At 39.0% G+C, this 15,403-nt stretch overlaps 1 protein-coding gene across 4 annotated transcripts in view; it reads left to right on the top strand.

Annotated features, from left to right (window-relative positions):
• Positions 1 to 15,403, top strand: part of ptpn2b (protein tyrosine phosphatase non-receptor type 2b) — a 129,094-nt gene that overhangs the window by 13,486 nt on the left and 100,205 nt on the right. For 3 of the 4 annotated variants that reach the window (XM_041245334.1, XM_041245333.1, XM_041245332.1), the window contains exon 2: positions 2,269 to 2,359. In XM_041245334.1, the coding sequence (XP_041101268.1) occupies positions 2,269 to 2,359 (91 nt within the window). Of the gene's footprint in view, positions 1 to 2,268; positions 2,360 to 15,403 lie in introns of those variants that run through there. The other variant, XM_041245335.1, reaches the window with a different exon arrangement.

The following is a 15,403-nucleotide window of genomic DNA, read 5'->3' as shown; positions in this document are numbered from 1 at the left end:
GTTGTACTGTTGATTTCAAAATGGCATGTTTTGGTCACATGGTTTGGCGGCCATATTGATAATTGAAAAATGACTTATGACCCATAACAAGAACAGTGTTGCACGTATGCTGTTCAATGTTGGTACCATTGTATGGCCCATAATAAAGTAATAACCACTAAGATCGAAAGCAGATTGGTCACATGGTTTGGCGGCCATATTTAAATTAACGTTTAAATTTGATTTCTTAGGGCGTGCCATAGTTATAATGGAACATGTATAGGAAAATGTGCTGTATGAAAAATATCATCACCTGCGACCTTTGACCTCTCCAGAAGGTCAAGCTAAAAACTTGCTCCTCAGGGATCACAGGTAGTCATGGTTCATATGGTTCAAAAGTCATTACCCATGACATTTGATCTCTACTAAGGTTCAAAATCCACAAATCGGCCTATAGTTCCTCAGCTGTATCTAACACAGATCAGTACACTTAAACTTAAGCGTAAGATTATGCTGAGTACAGGATACAACTTAAGTAGCCAATTAACTAGTTATAAGAAACATAGCGAGCTGTATTAGCGATTATTTGTGATGATTGAACCATGTTTTCTTGGAAGCCTTTATAGTTGCTAGCAACTCTAATTATTATTTGCAATTGAAACAAAACTGAAACTTCGATGTGTTTTTTTCTTTTTCTTTGGGGGTGGTGGTGGGGGTGGTACTGTGTTCTTCAACAAATAAGATATAGCCAGAATACTGGATGCAGCATGCCACAAATAGGTACTACTTTTATTCACAATCTCATTGCTATTATTATTATTATTTTATTTTATTATTATTATTATTATTGGTAGTGACATATTGTAATAATAAAGAAAATATGAAATAAAACTAATAAAAACAGTACTAATATTTATTCATGGTGACTTCCTTAATTTACGCCAGCAGCTTGTATTGTTCATTTTGGATTGTTCTTGCTTGACAGGGTAGCGTTGTGGGCCCAGGTGGGCACAGAGACTCGGAGGCAAGGAAGCTGCGGTTTAAGCTCTGCTGCACATGTTTAATAAACACAAAGTAAAAAGTTTTAACAAAACAAGTCATGAACACAATAACGAAACAAAAATAACCAGCTCAGAGGTCAAAACAAAATACAACAAACCGTAGGCTTGAATACATATATAAATAAAAAAAATAAGTGCCTCCTATTTTCTGTTTTGAATGCCCTTCTATCTAATCTCCACGTGACCCCTGGTCCTTGTTTCTTTTTTCTCGTCGAAAAAGTCCCTTGGGTTGACATTGCCTATACCTTTTACACTTGTATGTTTAATATACGACACTTGCACACATAATATATAATGCGTGCACGTTTGTTAATTCATTTTTGTTATTTTTCACCTCCCATAGTGTTCAACATTTAAGAGTAGAAAGAAGTTTGGATCAGAATTCAATGTCATCCCTTACAAAAAAGTAAAATACTGCAAGTATACTTGTGCCAAAATTGTCTGGTTTTACTATACTACTGGTACCATTATACTGACCTATTTTGGCACAAGTATACTTGCAATATTCAACTTTTTGTTTTCATTTTGTAAATAATGCAACGTAATTCTCAACTTTTCTTAGATTGTATTGTACTTTTGCATATTTGCACCTCCCAGATTCTGACAAATACTTTTAGAAAATCAGGTCAACTTCTGCTCTGGATCAAAAAGCTATAATGCTCTGCGGATGACCACCCATGTGGATAACTATCGAAAAAACTAGTAGAAATGAACTAACACAAGTCTGGGGAAAACCAAATGGAAGTATGGGGGGGGGGGAAAGTATGAAATTTGAAGTGGAAAAAGTGTATGAACCCTGAACTAGCTTATAACTCAAAGTGCACATAGTCATGGTTACTATGCAACACATAAATGAACCCGTATATGCTCTCTTAAAAAAATTGCCCTGACCTTTGACCTTTCCTTTGTCAAATGCAAAATTAGCTTAGAGCTCCTTGGAGAGTGCAGGTAAGGTCATGGTTATTATGAAACACAGATTGGAACAAGAATGTCTTGGAAGCTGTCAAGTTGCTTGCAACTTTTAGTCTCTCTCTCTCTCTCTCTCTCTCTCTCTCTCTCTCTCTCTCTCTCTCTCTCTCTCTCTCTCTCTCTCTCTCTCTCTCTCTATCTATATATATATATATATATATATATATATATATATATATATATATATATATATATATAAAATATTTTTTTTTTTATATAGATTTTTATTTGTTTTATTTTTTTATTTTTACCTTTTCAGGAAATTCGGAACCAATCCCAGGACTGTCCGTTCAAAGTGGCTAAGTTTCCAGAGAATCAAAACCGAAACAGATACAGAGATGTCAGCCCTTGTAAGTACAGAAGAAAACTTTGGTGTATGTCTTCTGTACTACCCATGCACATCTTTTACACAATACTAATTTGCTGTGTATTCTCAACCTGATTAAATTTTCCACTCATTCTATTTAGTGACCAGGGTGTCCTCAGTTGACTGCGTGCCAACAACCCCTGTAATTGGCTGGGCACCTGCAGGCTTTCCTGTAAGCTCCCCAGAGCTGCATTGTCCTCTGATGCTGTAAACTAATATTTTTTAGTTGGTGCTGAGAGCGCACTAGCATAACCTCTGTTTTTCAGAATACAACAAAAAAGTTCTGAGACATCTAACACTTGATGTTAAGGCAAGCAACTTATAACACCCCGGCAGAAGTATTTCCTGGCTTTAAAGACAAATATAGCTGAGTATCATCTGCGTAACAATTAATGTCTTGTGCTGAAGCAATCTTTAGCCAGAGTGTAGATCTTGTCATTTCAGGCGAGATCTTTGAGTGGATTTACAGGTTTTCATCAGTGACAGTAGCTGTTCGCACAGGTACATACTGTCAAACATTGAGACAGGCCTTGTCAGAGTTTTGCTGATGAGCTCTGACTTGGGCTTTCCATCAATTAATTCTTCTAGATCAGTGGTTTTCAAACTTTTTAGGCCCTGTACCCCTTCCACATAATATAGTCTACCGCATACCCCCATCTGATGTAGGGTCATAATTAGGACTCTACCTATTTAGGGATTTCACGGAAATCGGGAAATTGAGAAGTCACAGCGAAATTCACGTCTTTTAGGGGTCAATACGTACTGGACTAGTATGGAGAGATAAAGAAAAGAAACCTGATTTTAAATTAACTATTGCACACCGCCAGCGATGGAAACTACGTATCTTAAATTTGTAGATATGCTTTTTTTTTGCTGTCCTGTGTGCATTGCACTTTGGGGGGGAGGGAGAGACAGTCGTTAGACAAATAACATTTAAAAAAAATACTCAAGCGGTTAACATTTTCTTGTTTACTGACAACAATGTTTTAATCAGCAATTTTGTCAGTGCGTCTGTACTGGCTTTTCTGTGACCTGTACTGTACAGTAGGAGATGGGGCAAAGTCAGTGTTGCATTGTTATTTTGATTTGCTAAAATCTAGTTTTCAGCATTGGCGGTAAAAACCAAAAATGGACAACAAAGCAAAAAAAGCTGAGGGTTGTGTCAAGATGTTTCCCAAAAAAACTTCACATGTAGATTGTTTTGCACATCTTGTAATGTGACTTTGGAGAAAATACAATCGATCGCTATTTAGCTTCATAATCGCACATCAAACGAAAGGCTATACAGTGGCTGCTAAACAGAACGTAAATCAAATAATAACTTTCAGAAAACAAACTTGAACGTCGGAGCAGACAAAAAGTATGCCTGTTGGTTGTAGCCAAGTTAAATTAGTACTGCAGGTATGATCCAGCACAGCCACCTCGCTTCAAACAGCCTGCTGCTTACTTTTTTTAACGTAGTTAGAATTTTAGACCCTGATAGGCACGTTTTTTTCTTTTGACTCGGGTACAATGTATTTGCAAGTCTGTACACTACAGACAAAGAATGACAGCAGCAACAGCATGCTTGCCTTTAACAAATGACAGCACTCCGTTTTAGTAAGGAAGCAAGTATCATTATTTTTAGGTTTTTATAGTGCTCTGAAATGTTAATTACTTAGGTGTATTTAATGTTTAAATAGGTCCAAGAAATCCTAATTTTATTCCATAACCTACCTGGGAAAAATATGTAAATTCGTAGTGATTTAAGTAGACCCGTAGTCATAATAAACCTATTAAAACAGGAAAAAATAATGGTCTTTTCTAATTTCTTGATTAAGTACTGTAAATGGAAAACTGCTGTTAAAAATGAACGCAGTAAAATGTTGTTAGTTAACAACGGTGAAAAAGCACCAACTAAAAATGATATTTCCAAAAACTGGTTATGCTTTTGAAAAACAAAACCTAAGGTTCCAAACAAAATTTAAAAAAAAAAAAAAAGCAATTGTCAGCAAGTCATGCATTTCTTCAAACAAGTGCAGACGTGTAGAGAGAAAACAGATTTTTTAAAAATGACAATGTAAAATGCTATGTATGTCTTTTGCGGTATCGAATCTAGCCAGAATAAGCACGTTGTTTTGAAGTGAATCTTTCCAAGAGCTAATTTGTTGAAAGTAGAAAAAGGGGATATTTATATCAGGCAGTCAAAAATGACTTTGTAAAATGCTTACATGCTTAGAAGTGTTTAGTGCAGTAATCTGTTTGTGTTAATCAGCTGTAAGACAATTAAAGCTTGTTGATGGACAATCGGCTGTATGATATGAACACACTCAATAGGCACTTCTAAGGCTGAGAAGTTTGGGATTATTTTTTTTTAATCCTGGAATTTCACGTTTGTAATAAAAATAATATAGTGCTTTTGCTTTTATTAATGATTACCGGTGTGGAGGCATAGGGTAATGCACTCACACGACAAAGGAGTTCCAAGTGCGTGATTTCACTGTCCAAGTAGGGCGGCCCAGCTGCCTGCTCAACTCAGTAATATGGTTATTTAAAAAAGTAAAGGCAGATAAAACACTGAACTGATTAAACCACTAACACTGAACATCTAAACTCCAGAGAGTAAACTTACCTAGTAAATACTACACATTTTTAAAAGAAGCAACATCATGCAATGGCAATCTTATGAGTTTCCTTTTTTTTTTTTTTTTTTTTTTTTAGCCCACAGAATGCAGTCGCCACTGCTTTACATATTTAAATAATAGCAAGTTAGTCGTGTGTGCGCTCAATGCTCGCTCACTATCAGCAGCCACTATCAGCAGTTAACCCTGCCCAACAGAAATGAAACATACACCAGTATGGCTGTGGTTTTTTTTTTTAAAGGAGATTCAACATTGTTGATTTGATTTCTAAGTCACTAAGTACTACAACATGGATAAAAAAGAGTTGTCCGCCATTACTGGATTTTTGTCGTACCCCTTGATGAGAGCTTGCATACCCCATTTTGAAAACCACTGTTCTAGATCTAAGTGCTGCTATTTGATACTATACACCATTCCATTTTACTGAATTGTCTTGAAAGCAGTGGGACTGTCTGCATCTTGTTCTGTCCTGTTTCAGATCTTATCTTTCTGATAGGTTTCAGTTTGCCTCTATTGGGGAAGTAAAATCAACATTATCGGAAATTGTCTGTGGTGTTCCACAGGGCTCCATTCTAGGTCGCTTGTTTTTTATATATGCTATTGTTAGGTGAACTTCCATTGTTATGTTATGCTATATGTGTCCCTAAAGACAGGGATTTCTTCTCCCTGGGTGTTATTAGCTACTTGCCTTGCCTCAATCATTGGATGTCACAGAATTTTCTGATGTTTAATTCAGATAAAACAGGTTATGCTAGTCAGGGCTCAAAGTTGGCCAAAATCCTTAGTTAAAATATTTCAGTGACGTTAGTTTTCTCCCATTGATTAAATTTCCACTAGTGGTTTATAAAAGTAAAAATAAAAAAAATAAAAAAAAATTGTAAATAATGTTTACAATCAACGACAACAGCAAATACTCTATGGTTATAATGACCAGCTGTAAAAAATAAAACCACTTAATATCAGTAGCTCATCACAGCAGACTTTGAATAAGCTTTATGAACACATTAAAGTAACTGAACAAAGCACGGTTCGCAATAACATGTTGGTTGTACCAGATATTATCAATTAAGCATCAAAAGAAACTTATCACTATTATAACATTAATTTTTGAAAAAAAAAAAGTATAAAAAAAGGTCCTTGACTGTGACTGAAGCATATGCATTTAATCACCTAATTAGTGAGACAGCTAATTGGACACTGGGTATGGAGTGATTTCAGCTGTGGAATTGCAAGCTTGAATAAAAGCAGTAAAGAATTACAGAAAAAAAAAAGCCACGTCTGTCAAGAGAGCAGCACATTCATGCAATCAGCATGTTGGAGGCTTGACCAGGGAGTCTTGGGTGCTCACAGCCAGCAATGTCAAACCTGGTGTGACGATATAACCAGACACAATCTGTCAATGACAAGCCACGAACTGGGAGATGTGTGGCTTCTAGGACTCTGAGACCACTGAACAGGCAGGTGCTTATCCAGGCACTAAAAGAGGAATGGGCCAGGATTACACAAGACAACACCCGAGACCAGGTGCAAAGCATGCGTCGCAGATGTACTGCTTGTATTGCTTTCAACAGTGGCCACACACTATTAGCCTGTGACTTTCACAGTATCCCCAGTCCCCCGATAACTTTAAACAGAAAAGTATAACAGAGTACAATAACAGAGTGTGGAAGGGTGGTGGGTAATTCACTGACACAGGAGACAGACAGGTGGATTTGGCAACACGGCACAGGTGCCCAGTTTTATTTTGGTGTGCTCTTTTTCTTTTAGCCTGCAGAGGGCGCTGTTGGTCCGTGGTCTGCTTTATCAACGATGGTAAACAGAACCACTGGAATACCAAGCGATGGTACACAATACCGGCGTACTTGCAGGTACTTCGAAACAATAATTCAAAACAGAAGACACAAAGAAACAGGGAAAATAAAACAGTAACAAAACTACAAAGAAAAGGTGCTGCACTATATCCCGGTCGCTGCGACCCGGATCACCGACCTACACTGACGGCTAACTAGCCTGCTCTGTTGCAATACTCTGGGGTCTGCCCAAGGGTTCCCCGCTCTCACTGTCTTGCTGTGAAACTGTTTCTTTTTCTCCCGGCTGATTCTCGGTCCCGGACCAGAGCTTCTGCACTCTCGGTGCGTCTAAATGACCAATCACCATTGATACTAACGCCAGAGCTGTGGCTAATGTTATCTCTGCAAGGCGGTGCATCCAAATGAAGGCATCTTCTCTGTCTGTGGACACCCAGGCAAAAATATTGGAGTTACTCTTTCAGGGTGATCTTTTATTTGGCACCAGCCTTAAGGATTCCCTGTCTGACATGAGAGGCTAGACAAGCGATTAGATCTTGCTGTACTACAGGTAGAGGTGCACCATGCAACAGGTTTTTTTCAACAGGCAAAGGTCATTCAGAAACCAGCCACCTCAACTGTGGTTCAACAGGCAGGGCCACTTTCAACGTGGCCAGGAATTTAGACCACGTAGAACAGAACGTGGCTGTTATAAAGAGTGTGATAGACCCTCTACCTCCTGACATTTTTCTCAGACTTCCAGGATTTCAGGATTCTATTCCAGATTTTACCACCATCAACAGGCATCATTCAGACGGTATTAGATTGGCCAAGACTAAGGGGCATAACAAACATGCTGCATTCCCATGCTATAGAAGAGGTCCCCTTATCTTCACAGACCCAGGGCCATTACTCAATATACTTTGACGCAAAAGAAAAATGGGAAATTCAGGCCAATTCTAGACCTCAGGAACCTGAACAGTTTCATTTTTTATGAAAAATTCAAGGTGGTATCTCTAGCCATGTAGTTCAACCAGGGGACTGGTTGATTTCTATAGATCTCAACAATGCCTATTTCAACCTTCCTTTACAAAAGGAATACAGACAATATCTCAGATTCTTCATCAAAAACTCTCAGTTCAAAGCCCTTCCTTTAGGGATCTCCACAGCCCCCAGGGTCTTTACCAAGGTAATGGCGGTTGCCACATCTATTCCTACATAGATGACTGGCTGGCAAGCTCCTTCCAGAGAGAAGGCTTTGGAACACAAAGACAAGGTTCTGTGTCTTTTTCAGAACTTGGGCTTACTGGTCAATGAAGAGAAATTGTCTCTCACCCCAACAGTCTGTAATCTTCCTGGGAGCACAGTTCAATATGTTATCAGGAAGAGTTTACCTCACAGAAGATAGAGCTGCCACAATCCGACACATAGCAAAACATTTCAAAATAGGAGCCAGAATAACAGCTTGTTCCTATCGGCAGTTTCTGGGGCACATAGCAGCATCAGTCTTCCTTGTAAGAGACACCACATTACATATGTGACGCACGCAAAGGTGTCTCCTTTCTTCTTGGAATCGCACCCTACCAGACTCCCACAGCATCAAGGTTTCCCCAGGAGCAGTCACAGAAGCCATATGGTGGCAGCTTTCACCTCGGGTATGTATGGGGATGCCGCTACCTCCACATCCACCTACTCTCTGTCCTATATACAGGTGCCTGGTAAACATTTTACTTGAGAACCTTCTGCCTTTCATACCTACACAGGTAGATGGAGGGAGTTTGTCTCCAAGTGCAAATCAAAATCCTTGCACCATTCAGACATTCCCCTTTCTGACTTTCTATCTTACCTAAGTCACTTATTCCATAAAGGTCTCTCCCTGTCCTCTATTAAAGTACATGTTGCTGCAATCTCTAGCAATGTGCATGGCTGGGATAATCACCAAGTGGGCTCCCATCCTAGTTACCATATTTATTAAAGGGGTAAACTATCTAAATGTCTTTTTCCACAATGGAGCCTCAGTTTGGTCCTTAATAAGCTCTTGGGACCTCCCTTTGAGCCGATGGCAACTTGTGACATGAAATACCTAACATGGAAAACGGCATTCCTGATGGCAGCAAGAAAGGTAAGCGAGCTCCAAGCACTGGTTATTGACGCGCCATATTTTCAGTGCTTTAAGGACAGGATTGTGCAAAACTAATCCCCAATTCTTACCAAAAGTAGTAACTAAATTACATATAAATCAAACCGTAACATTTCCAGATTTCTACCCAAAACCTCATAAGTCAGAGTAAGAAGCTAGACTTCATCATATAGATGTCAGAAGAGCACTAAACTTCTACATCCATAGGACCATCGGTAGCAGACCATCAGGGGAACTTATCCCCATCAACTCGCCTGACAAGGGGAAACCTGTCTCTAAACAGACAATTTCATGCTGGATAATATCATGCGTTGAGTTCTGTTATAGACTTGAAGGTAAACCCTTGTACCCTTGAGCAAGGCAGTGTATTTTACCCACGTTACTCCAGTAAAATGAACTATATATTTGCACAAACACACACTATACAGGTCAAAAGTTTGAGTACACTTGCTGGAAACTAGGTTTTTTTCATAATTGACAATGTTTTACGTCGTATACGTTTCTGTAAATACTAGAAAATGAACTGTTACAATATACAAAATAAAACAGTATCAAAGCAATGTTCAAGAAAATTGTCTCTAAATCTTGGATTCCTCAAAATAGCCACCCTTTACCTTAAGAGTCTCACAAACACGAGGCATTCGGTTAACAAGTTTCAGCAGGAAATCACCCGGCATGTCTTCCCAGCTCTTCTGCAGCACTTCCCAGACATGTAGGGCACTTTTGGGTAGCTTTGCTTTGACTCTTCTGTCCAGTTCGTCCTATACAAGTTCTATGAGATTGAGGCCCAGAGACTGGGCAGGCCAGGTCATTAGATTGAGTTGTCCTTCACTTTCTTTCTTTGCGAGATAGTTCTTGCACAACTTTGAGGTGTGTTTTGGGTCATTATCTTGCTGTTGTATGAAGGACTGCCCAACTAGCTTTAATCGTGATGGAATGGCATGCCTCTGAAGTATGTTATGATAGCTATGCTGGTTGAGCTTGCCATGGACTTGGGAAAGATCACCAACTCTGTCACCAGCAAAGCAACCCCAGACCATGACACTGCCTCCTCCATGCTTGACAGAGGGAACCACACATGCAGAACTTGTGCGCTCACCCTCTCTGCGTCTTACAAATAAGACCATAAGACCGACTTCCACTCCTCAAACGTCCAGTTTTTGTGTTTTTTGGCCCAGGCAAGTCTCTTCCTCTTATTCTGCACTCTTAACAATGGTTTCTTTGCAGCAATTCTTCCAGTTAGGGCAGTTTCACACAATCTCCTCTGAACAGCTGATGTTGAAACATCTGTACTTCTAGTAGCATTTAGCTGAGCTTGTATTTCAGGAGCAGTTAATCTCCGGTTTCGCAGACTTGTGACTAATGAACTTGTTCTCTGATTCTGAGGTCACCCTTGGCCTGCCTGACCTTGTTCAGTCCTCATGAGTGCCAGTTTCTTCAAATCATTTGATGGTCTTGGCCACAGCAGTTTGTCTGTCTGTTTGAGACAGTAGACTGTCTCTTTTCTTTACCTAAGTGAGCGTATTTTGCCATTTTCTGCTCCCTTACATTCAGGAATGACACACTTGTGTCTATGCTACCTATATTTATAACAATCATGGACCCTCACCTGTTAACAATAATTGGTGACAAAAGGTTAATTAGGTAACATGCTAGTTAACTCTGAGAATATCTAACAAAGACACTTTTATGCTTAGGCTAGTGTTCTGACACCGTGTTATACACATTTCAGGCTTTTAACTGACTTGGACTTCAGTCTGAAATCCCCTTGTTTTGGGTGAGCATTTCATTAAAATTGACAAGATTTACATTTTCATTTAAAAATGTAATTTTTGAATGCAATTCACTTATGATTATCAGCTTATATAAGTACACATCATATAATTAAATATTAAGTGTTTATAGACAAGTTTATACAGTTAAAAACATAGCTAATCATGAAAAACCTGGTTTCATGCAGGTGTACTCAAACTTTTGACCGGTAGTGTGTGTGTGATTATATATATATATATATATATATATATATATATATATATATAATGAAATTTTGTTCTGTTTGACATTTTATTTGAAAACACTGAAACTCAAAATCAATTATTGTAAGGTGACATTGGTTTTATGTTGGGAAATATTTTTAAGAAAAATAAAAAACTGAAATATCTTGCTTGCATAAGTATTCAACCCCTGTGCTGTGGAAGGTACCAGTTTGCACCGATGAAAGAAATTGCCCTGACAAGGACACAATTACCTTACCATTGGCCTCCACCTGTGTACCATTAAAGTTGCTGTCACATTTTCTGGATAAAAACCCCACTGTTGAAGGATCATTGGTAAGGCTGTGAATCTGAAGGAAAATGAAGACCAAAGAGCATTCTACAGAAGTTAGAGATAAATTAATACAAATGCATAGATTAGGGAAAGGGTACACAATAATATCCAATTGTTTGGATATCCCAGTGAGCACAATTGGATCAATAATCAGGAAGTGGAAGCTGCATCACACCACCCAGGCACTGCTAAGAAAAGGCCGTCCCTCAAAACTCAGCGCTCAAACAAGGAGACATGTGAGAGAAGCCACAGAGAGGCCAACAATCACTTTGAATAAGCTACAGACTTCAGTGGCCAGGAGTGGAGTAATGGTGCACCAGTCAACCATATCAAGAGCTCTGCATAACACTGGTCTGTATGGGAGGGTGGCAAGAAAGAAGCCGTTACTCAAAAAGTACCATCTGAAAGCGCGTCTGGAGTTTACCAGAAAGCATGAGAGTGACCCAGCTGCGATGTGGGAAAAGGTTTTGTGATCAGATGAGACCAAGATAGAGCTTTTTGGCCAAAACTCAAAGTGCTATGTGTGGCGCAAACCAAACACTGCCCATGCCTCAAGACACACCATCCCTACAGTGAAGTATGGTGGTGGCAGCATCATGCTGTGGGGATGCTTCTCATCAGCAGGGACTGGGCATCTTGTTACAATTGAAGGAAGAATCCAAGGAACAGGGCAAAAGCAACATTGGAGTGGCTCAAGAACAAAGACGTGAATGTCTGACAGCGGCCCACTCAAAGTCCTGATCTCAATCCCATTGAGAATCTGTGGCACTATTTGAAAATTTCGGTCCACAAGCGTCGTCCAACCAACCTGAACAACCCTGAGCAAACCTGCCAAGAAGAATGGGCCAAAATCACTCTGACACTGTGTGCAAAGCTGGTACATACTTACCCCAAAAGACTTAAAGCTGTTATTGCAGCAAAAGGTGGCTCTACCAAATATTAATGTGTGGGGGTTGAATACTTATGAAAGCAAGATATTTCAGTTTTTTATTTTTCTTAAAAATATTTCCCAACATAAAACAAGGGTCACCTTACAATAATTGATTTTGAGTTTAAGTGTTTTAAAATAAAATATCAAACAGAGTGAAATTTCAGTGTGCCTTTTGTAATTCAGTAATATGAGAGAATTGGTCAGGGGTCTGAATACTTTTGCAAGGCACTGTGTGTGTGTGTGTGTGTGTGTGTGTGTGTATATATATATATATATATATATATATATATATATATATATATATATATATATATATATATATATATATATATATATATATATATATATTAGTTTCTCGATTATAGCTATATATATCGTATATATATATATATATATATATATATATATATATATATATATATATATATATAGATTAGTTTGTAATACTGTACAACTAATATTGTAAGATTTCATACAATGAAGAGATTTGATTTTCTTGGGCTTTAAGTTGGCAGGTAGTATGGGCATTGCTTTAAAACTACAACACCTAATTTTAGTTTATCTTATTTTTCTGGGTCATGTTCAGGGTTGTCGGCAGGAAATTTTCACAGCATAGTGGTGGGAGTAGCGGGGGTGGGGAAAGAAACAGAGATCCTCCTAACCCCCTGCAGGTGAGGCAGGACAAGTCATGCATATGCTTGTGCTTTGGTGAAGTAGTTATCAACATAATATGTCATATGTGGTTGTCAGTAGGTAGATGCAGAGTCTGCGTCATATGATGACGCCAGTAATGTTATTGAAGCTGACACCCTGGGATCCTTAAGAAGCTGCTTGATGAGATTCTGGGATCAATAAGCTACTAACAACCAAACGAGCAAGATGGGCCGAATGGCCTCCAAACGTTTGTAAACTTTGTTCTTATGACGTACTCCCTAACAACGCATTGGTGCCATTCCACGGAGGGGAAACTAGATTTTTGCCATAGTATTATTGTTTCTGTCTGACTGAGAAACCTGTTTTTACCTTTCAGAACATTAAAATGGCCTACGATTATGTGGATATAATTAGTGCTGTTTTTATTCTTCTTTCAAAAATAGCATAAATATTAGGTTTTCTAAACCTTTTTTTTTTTTTTAAATCACGACTTATTTATTTTTTCAATCGTACCCTACTACATAGTAGTAGTTTCTGCATATGAGTTGTATTGTGTTATTAAAAATAATGTAGGCTACTTACTGATTTACTAAAAAAAAAAAAAAAAAAAAAAGCTATACTAATAACATGCATCATCTCACATTTTAAACATTCTAATAAACTTTACTGTGATCATGTGATGGGAGTTTTGCTTTTTTGTCGTTGTTCCGATATATACAGTGCCTATAGTAAGTATTCGCTCCCCTTGGACGTTTTCACAGTTTGTTGTGTTACAACCTGAAATCTTGATACATTTAAATGGACATTTTTTCCTTTGATTTACACAAGCTACTCAACACTTTGAAGAAGCAAGAGAATTTTTATTGTGAAACAACAGTTATTGAAAAAAAAAAAAAAAAAACTGAAATGTCTTGATTTAGATAAGTATTCACCTCCCTGAGTCAATACTTGGTAGAACCACCTTTTGGCTGCAATTACAGCTGGTGAGTCTTTTGGGGTAAGTCTGTACCAGGTTTGCACATCTGGATCGTGCAGTATTCACCCATTGTTCCTAGCAAAATTGTTCAAGGTCTGTCAGGTTGGATGAGGATTGTTGGTGGACAACAATTACATTTTATTACATTCACTTTCTTGTTTTTAAGCCACTCCAGTGCCACTTTGGCTGTGTGTTTGGGGTCATTGTCCTGCTGAAAGGTTACTCGCCGTCCCAGTCTTGGACTGAAGCACGTTTTCCTCAAGGATTTGCCTGTATTTAGCACCATCCATTTTGCCCTCTAACCTGACAAGCTTCCCAGTCCCTTTGATGAAAAGCATCCCCATAGCACGAAGCTGCCACCACCATGCTTCACATTAGGGATGGTGTTACCTGGTTGATGCGCAAACCCAACACAGCACCAGACATAACGCTTTGCATTTAGGCCAAAATATTTTAGTTTCATCGGACCAAAGAATCATTTGCCACATCTTTTCAGAGTCTCCCACATGCTTTTTTGCAAATTCCAAGTGGGATTTTACATGGGCTTTAATAAGAATTGGCTTGCTTCTTGCCACTCTTCCATACCGGCCAGATTTGTGGAGTACCCGAGTTATTGTTGACACATCAGCAATTTCTCCCATCTTAGCCATGGAACGCTTCAGGTCTTTCAGAGTTGTCATTGGCCTCTTGGTGGCTTCTCTGACCAATGCCCTTCTTACCTGGTTGCTCAGTTTGGGAGGGCGGCCTACTCTAAGCAGATTCTGAGTGGTGCCGTGTACCTTCCACTTCTTAATGATCGACTTGACTGTGCTCCAAGGGATATTCAATGTCTTTTGAAAACTTTATACCCCTCCCCTGAGCTGTGCCTTTTCACAATTTTATCCCGGAGTTGTTTTGAAAGCTCCTTGATCTTCATGATAGTGTCTTTGTATTGAATGCACTACCCAACTGTAGGACCTTACAGAGACAGGTGTATTTAATGTGAAATCTTATGAACCGCTGTAGCATCAGAAGGGGGGGGGGGGGGGGGATCGTCATCATTCTGTGCATGAAAATAACAATTGGAATATACCGGGGGGAGTCTTAAACCGTTCTCTGTGTCTTCTTTGTTTCTGGTCTCCAACTCCCCCACTGACAATGTTTTTAGAAAGAGTTATAAACTAACTGCTGTACAAGAGTTTTATCTCTGCCTGTCACTGAATGAGTTATTTCATCGCCAGAGCCACGTTGGTACGAGAACAACCAATGAAAGACACTTCATGTGGACTCAGGCACTGCCCAAAAATAATCTGACTAGCCAATCGCAGGGTTGAAGAGAGAATCACAAAACCCGCTGACTTTCAAAGTGGAGTGAGCTTCTACTGCATGGAGAGCTCAAGCTGCTGCGCCCAGACATGCTTGTTGAACGCAAAGGAAGTGTGCACAAGTAGTGTCCTCCCGCTAGAGTTGTCTTGAAGTTCGGAGGGCGAAATGGATTCTACACTGCTCTGAACAAAGTTGCAGTCTCATGGGAGCAGACATGCTCGAATTCACAGAAGGCAAGGAAAAACCAATGTTCTGAAATAATGTCTAGAATCATCTTCTGGGGAA

The sequence above is a fragment of the Polyodon spathula genome, chromosome 3 (assembly GCF_017654505.1).
Source record: "Polyodon spathula isolate WHYD16114869_AA chromosome 3, ASM1765450v1, whole genome shotgun sequence".
Lineage (NCBI taxonomy): Eukaryota > Metazoa > Chordata > Actinopteri > Acipenseriformes > Polyodontidae > Polyodon > Polyodon spathula.
Note: the sequence above shows the minus strand (reverse complement) of the source record. Positions and strands in the feature narration are given on the sequence as shown.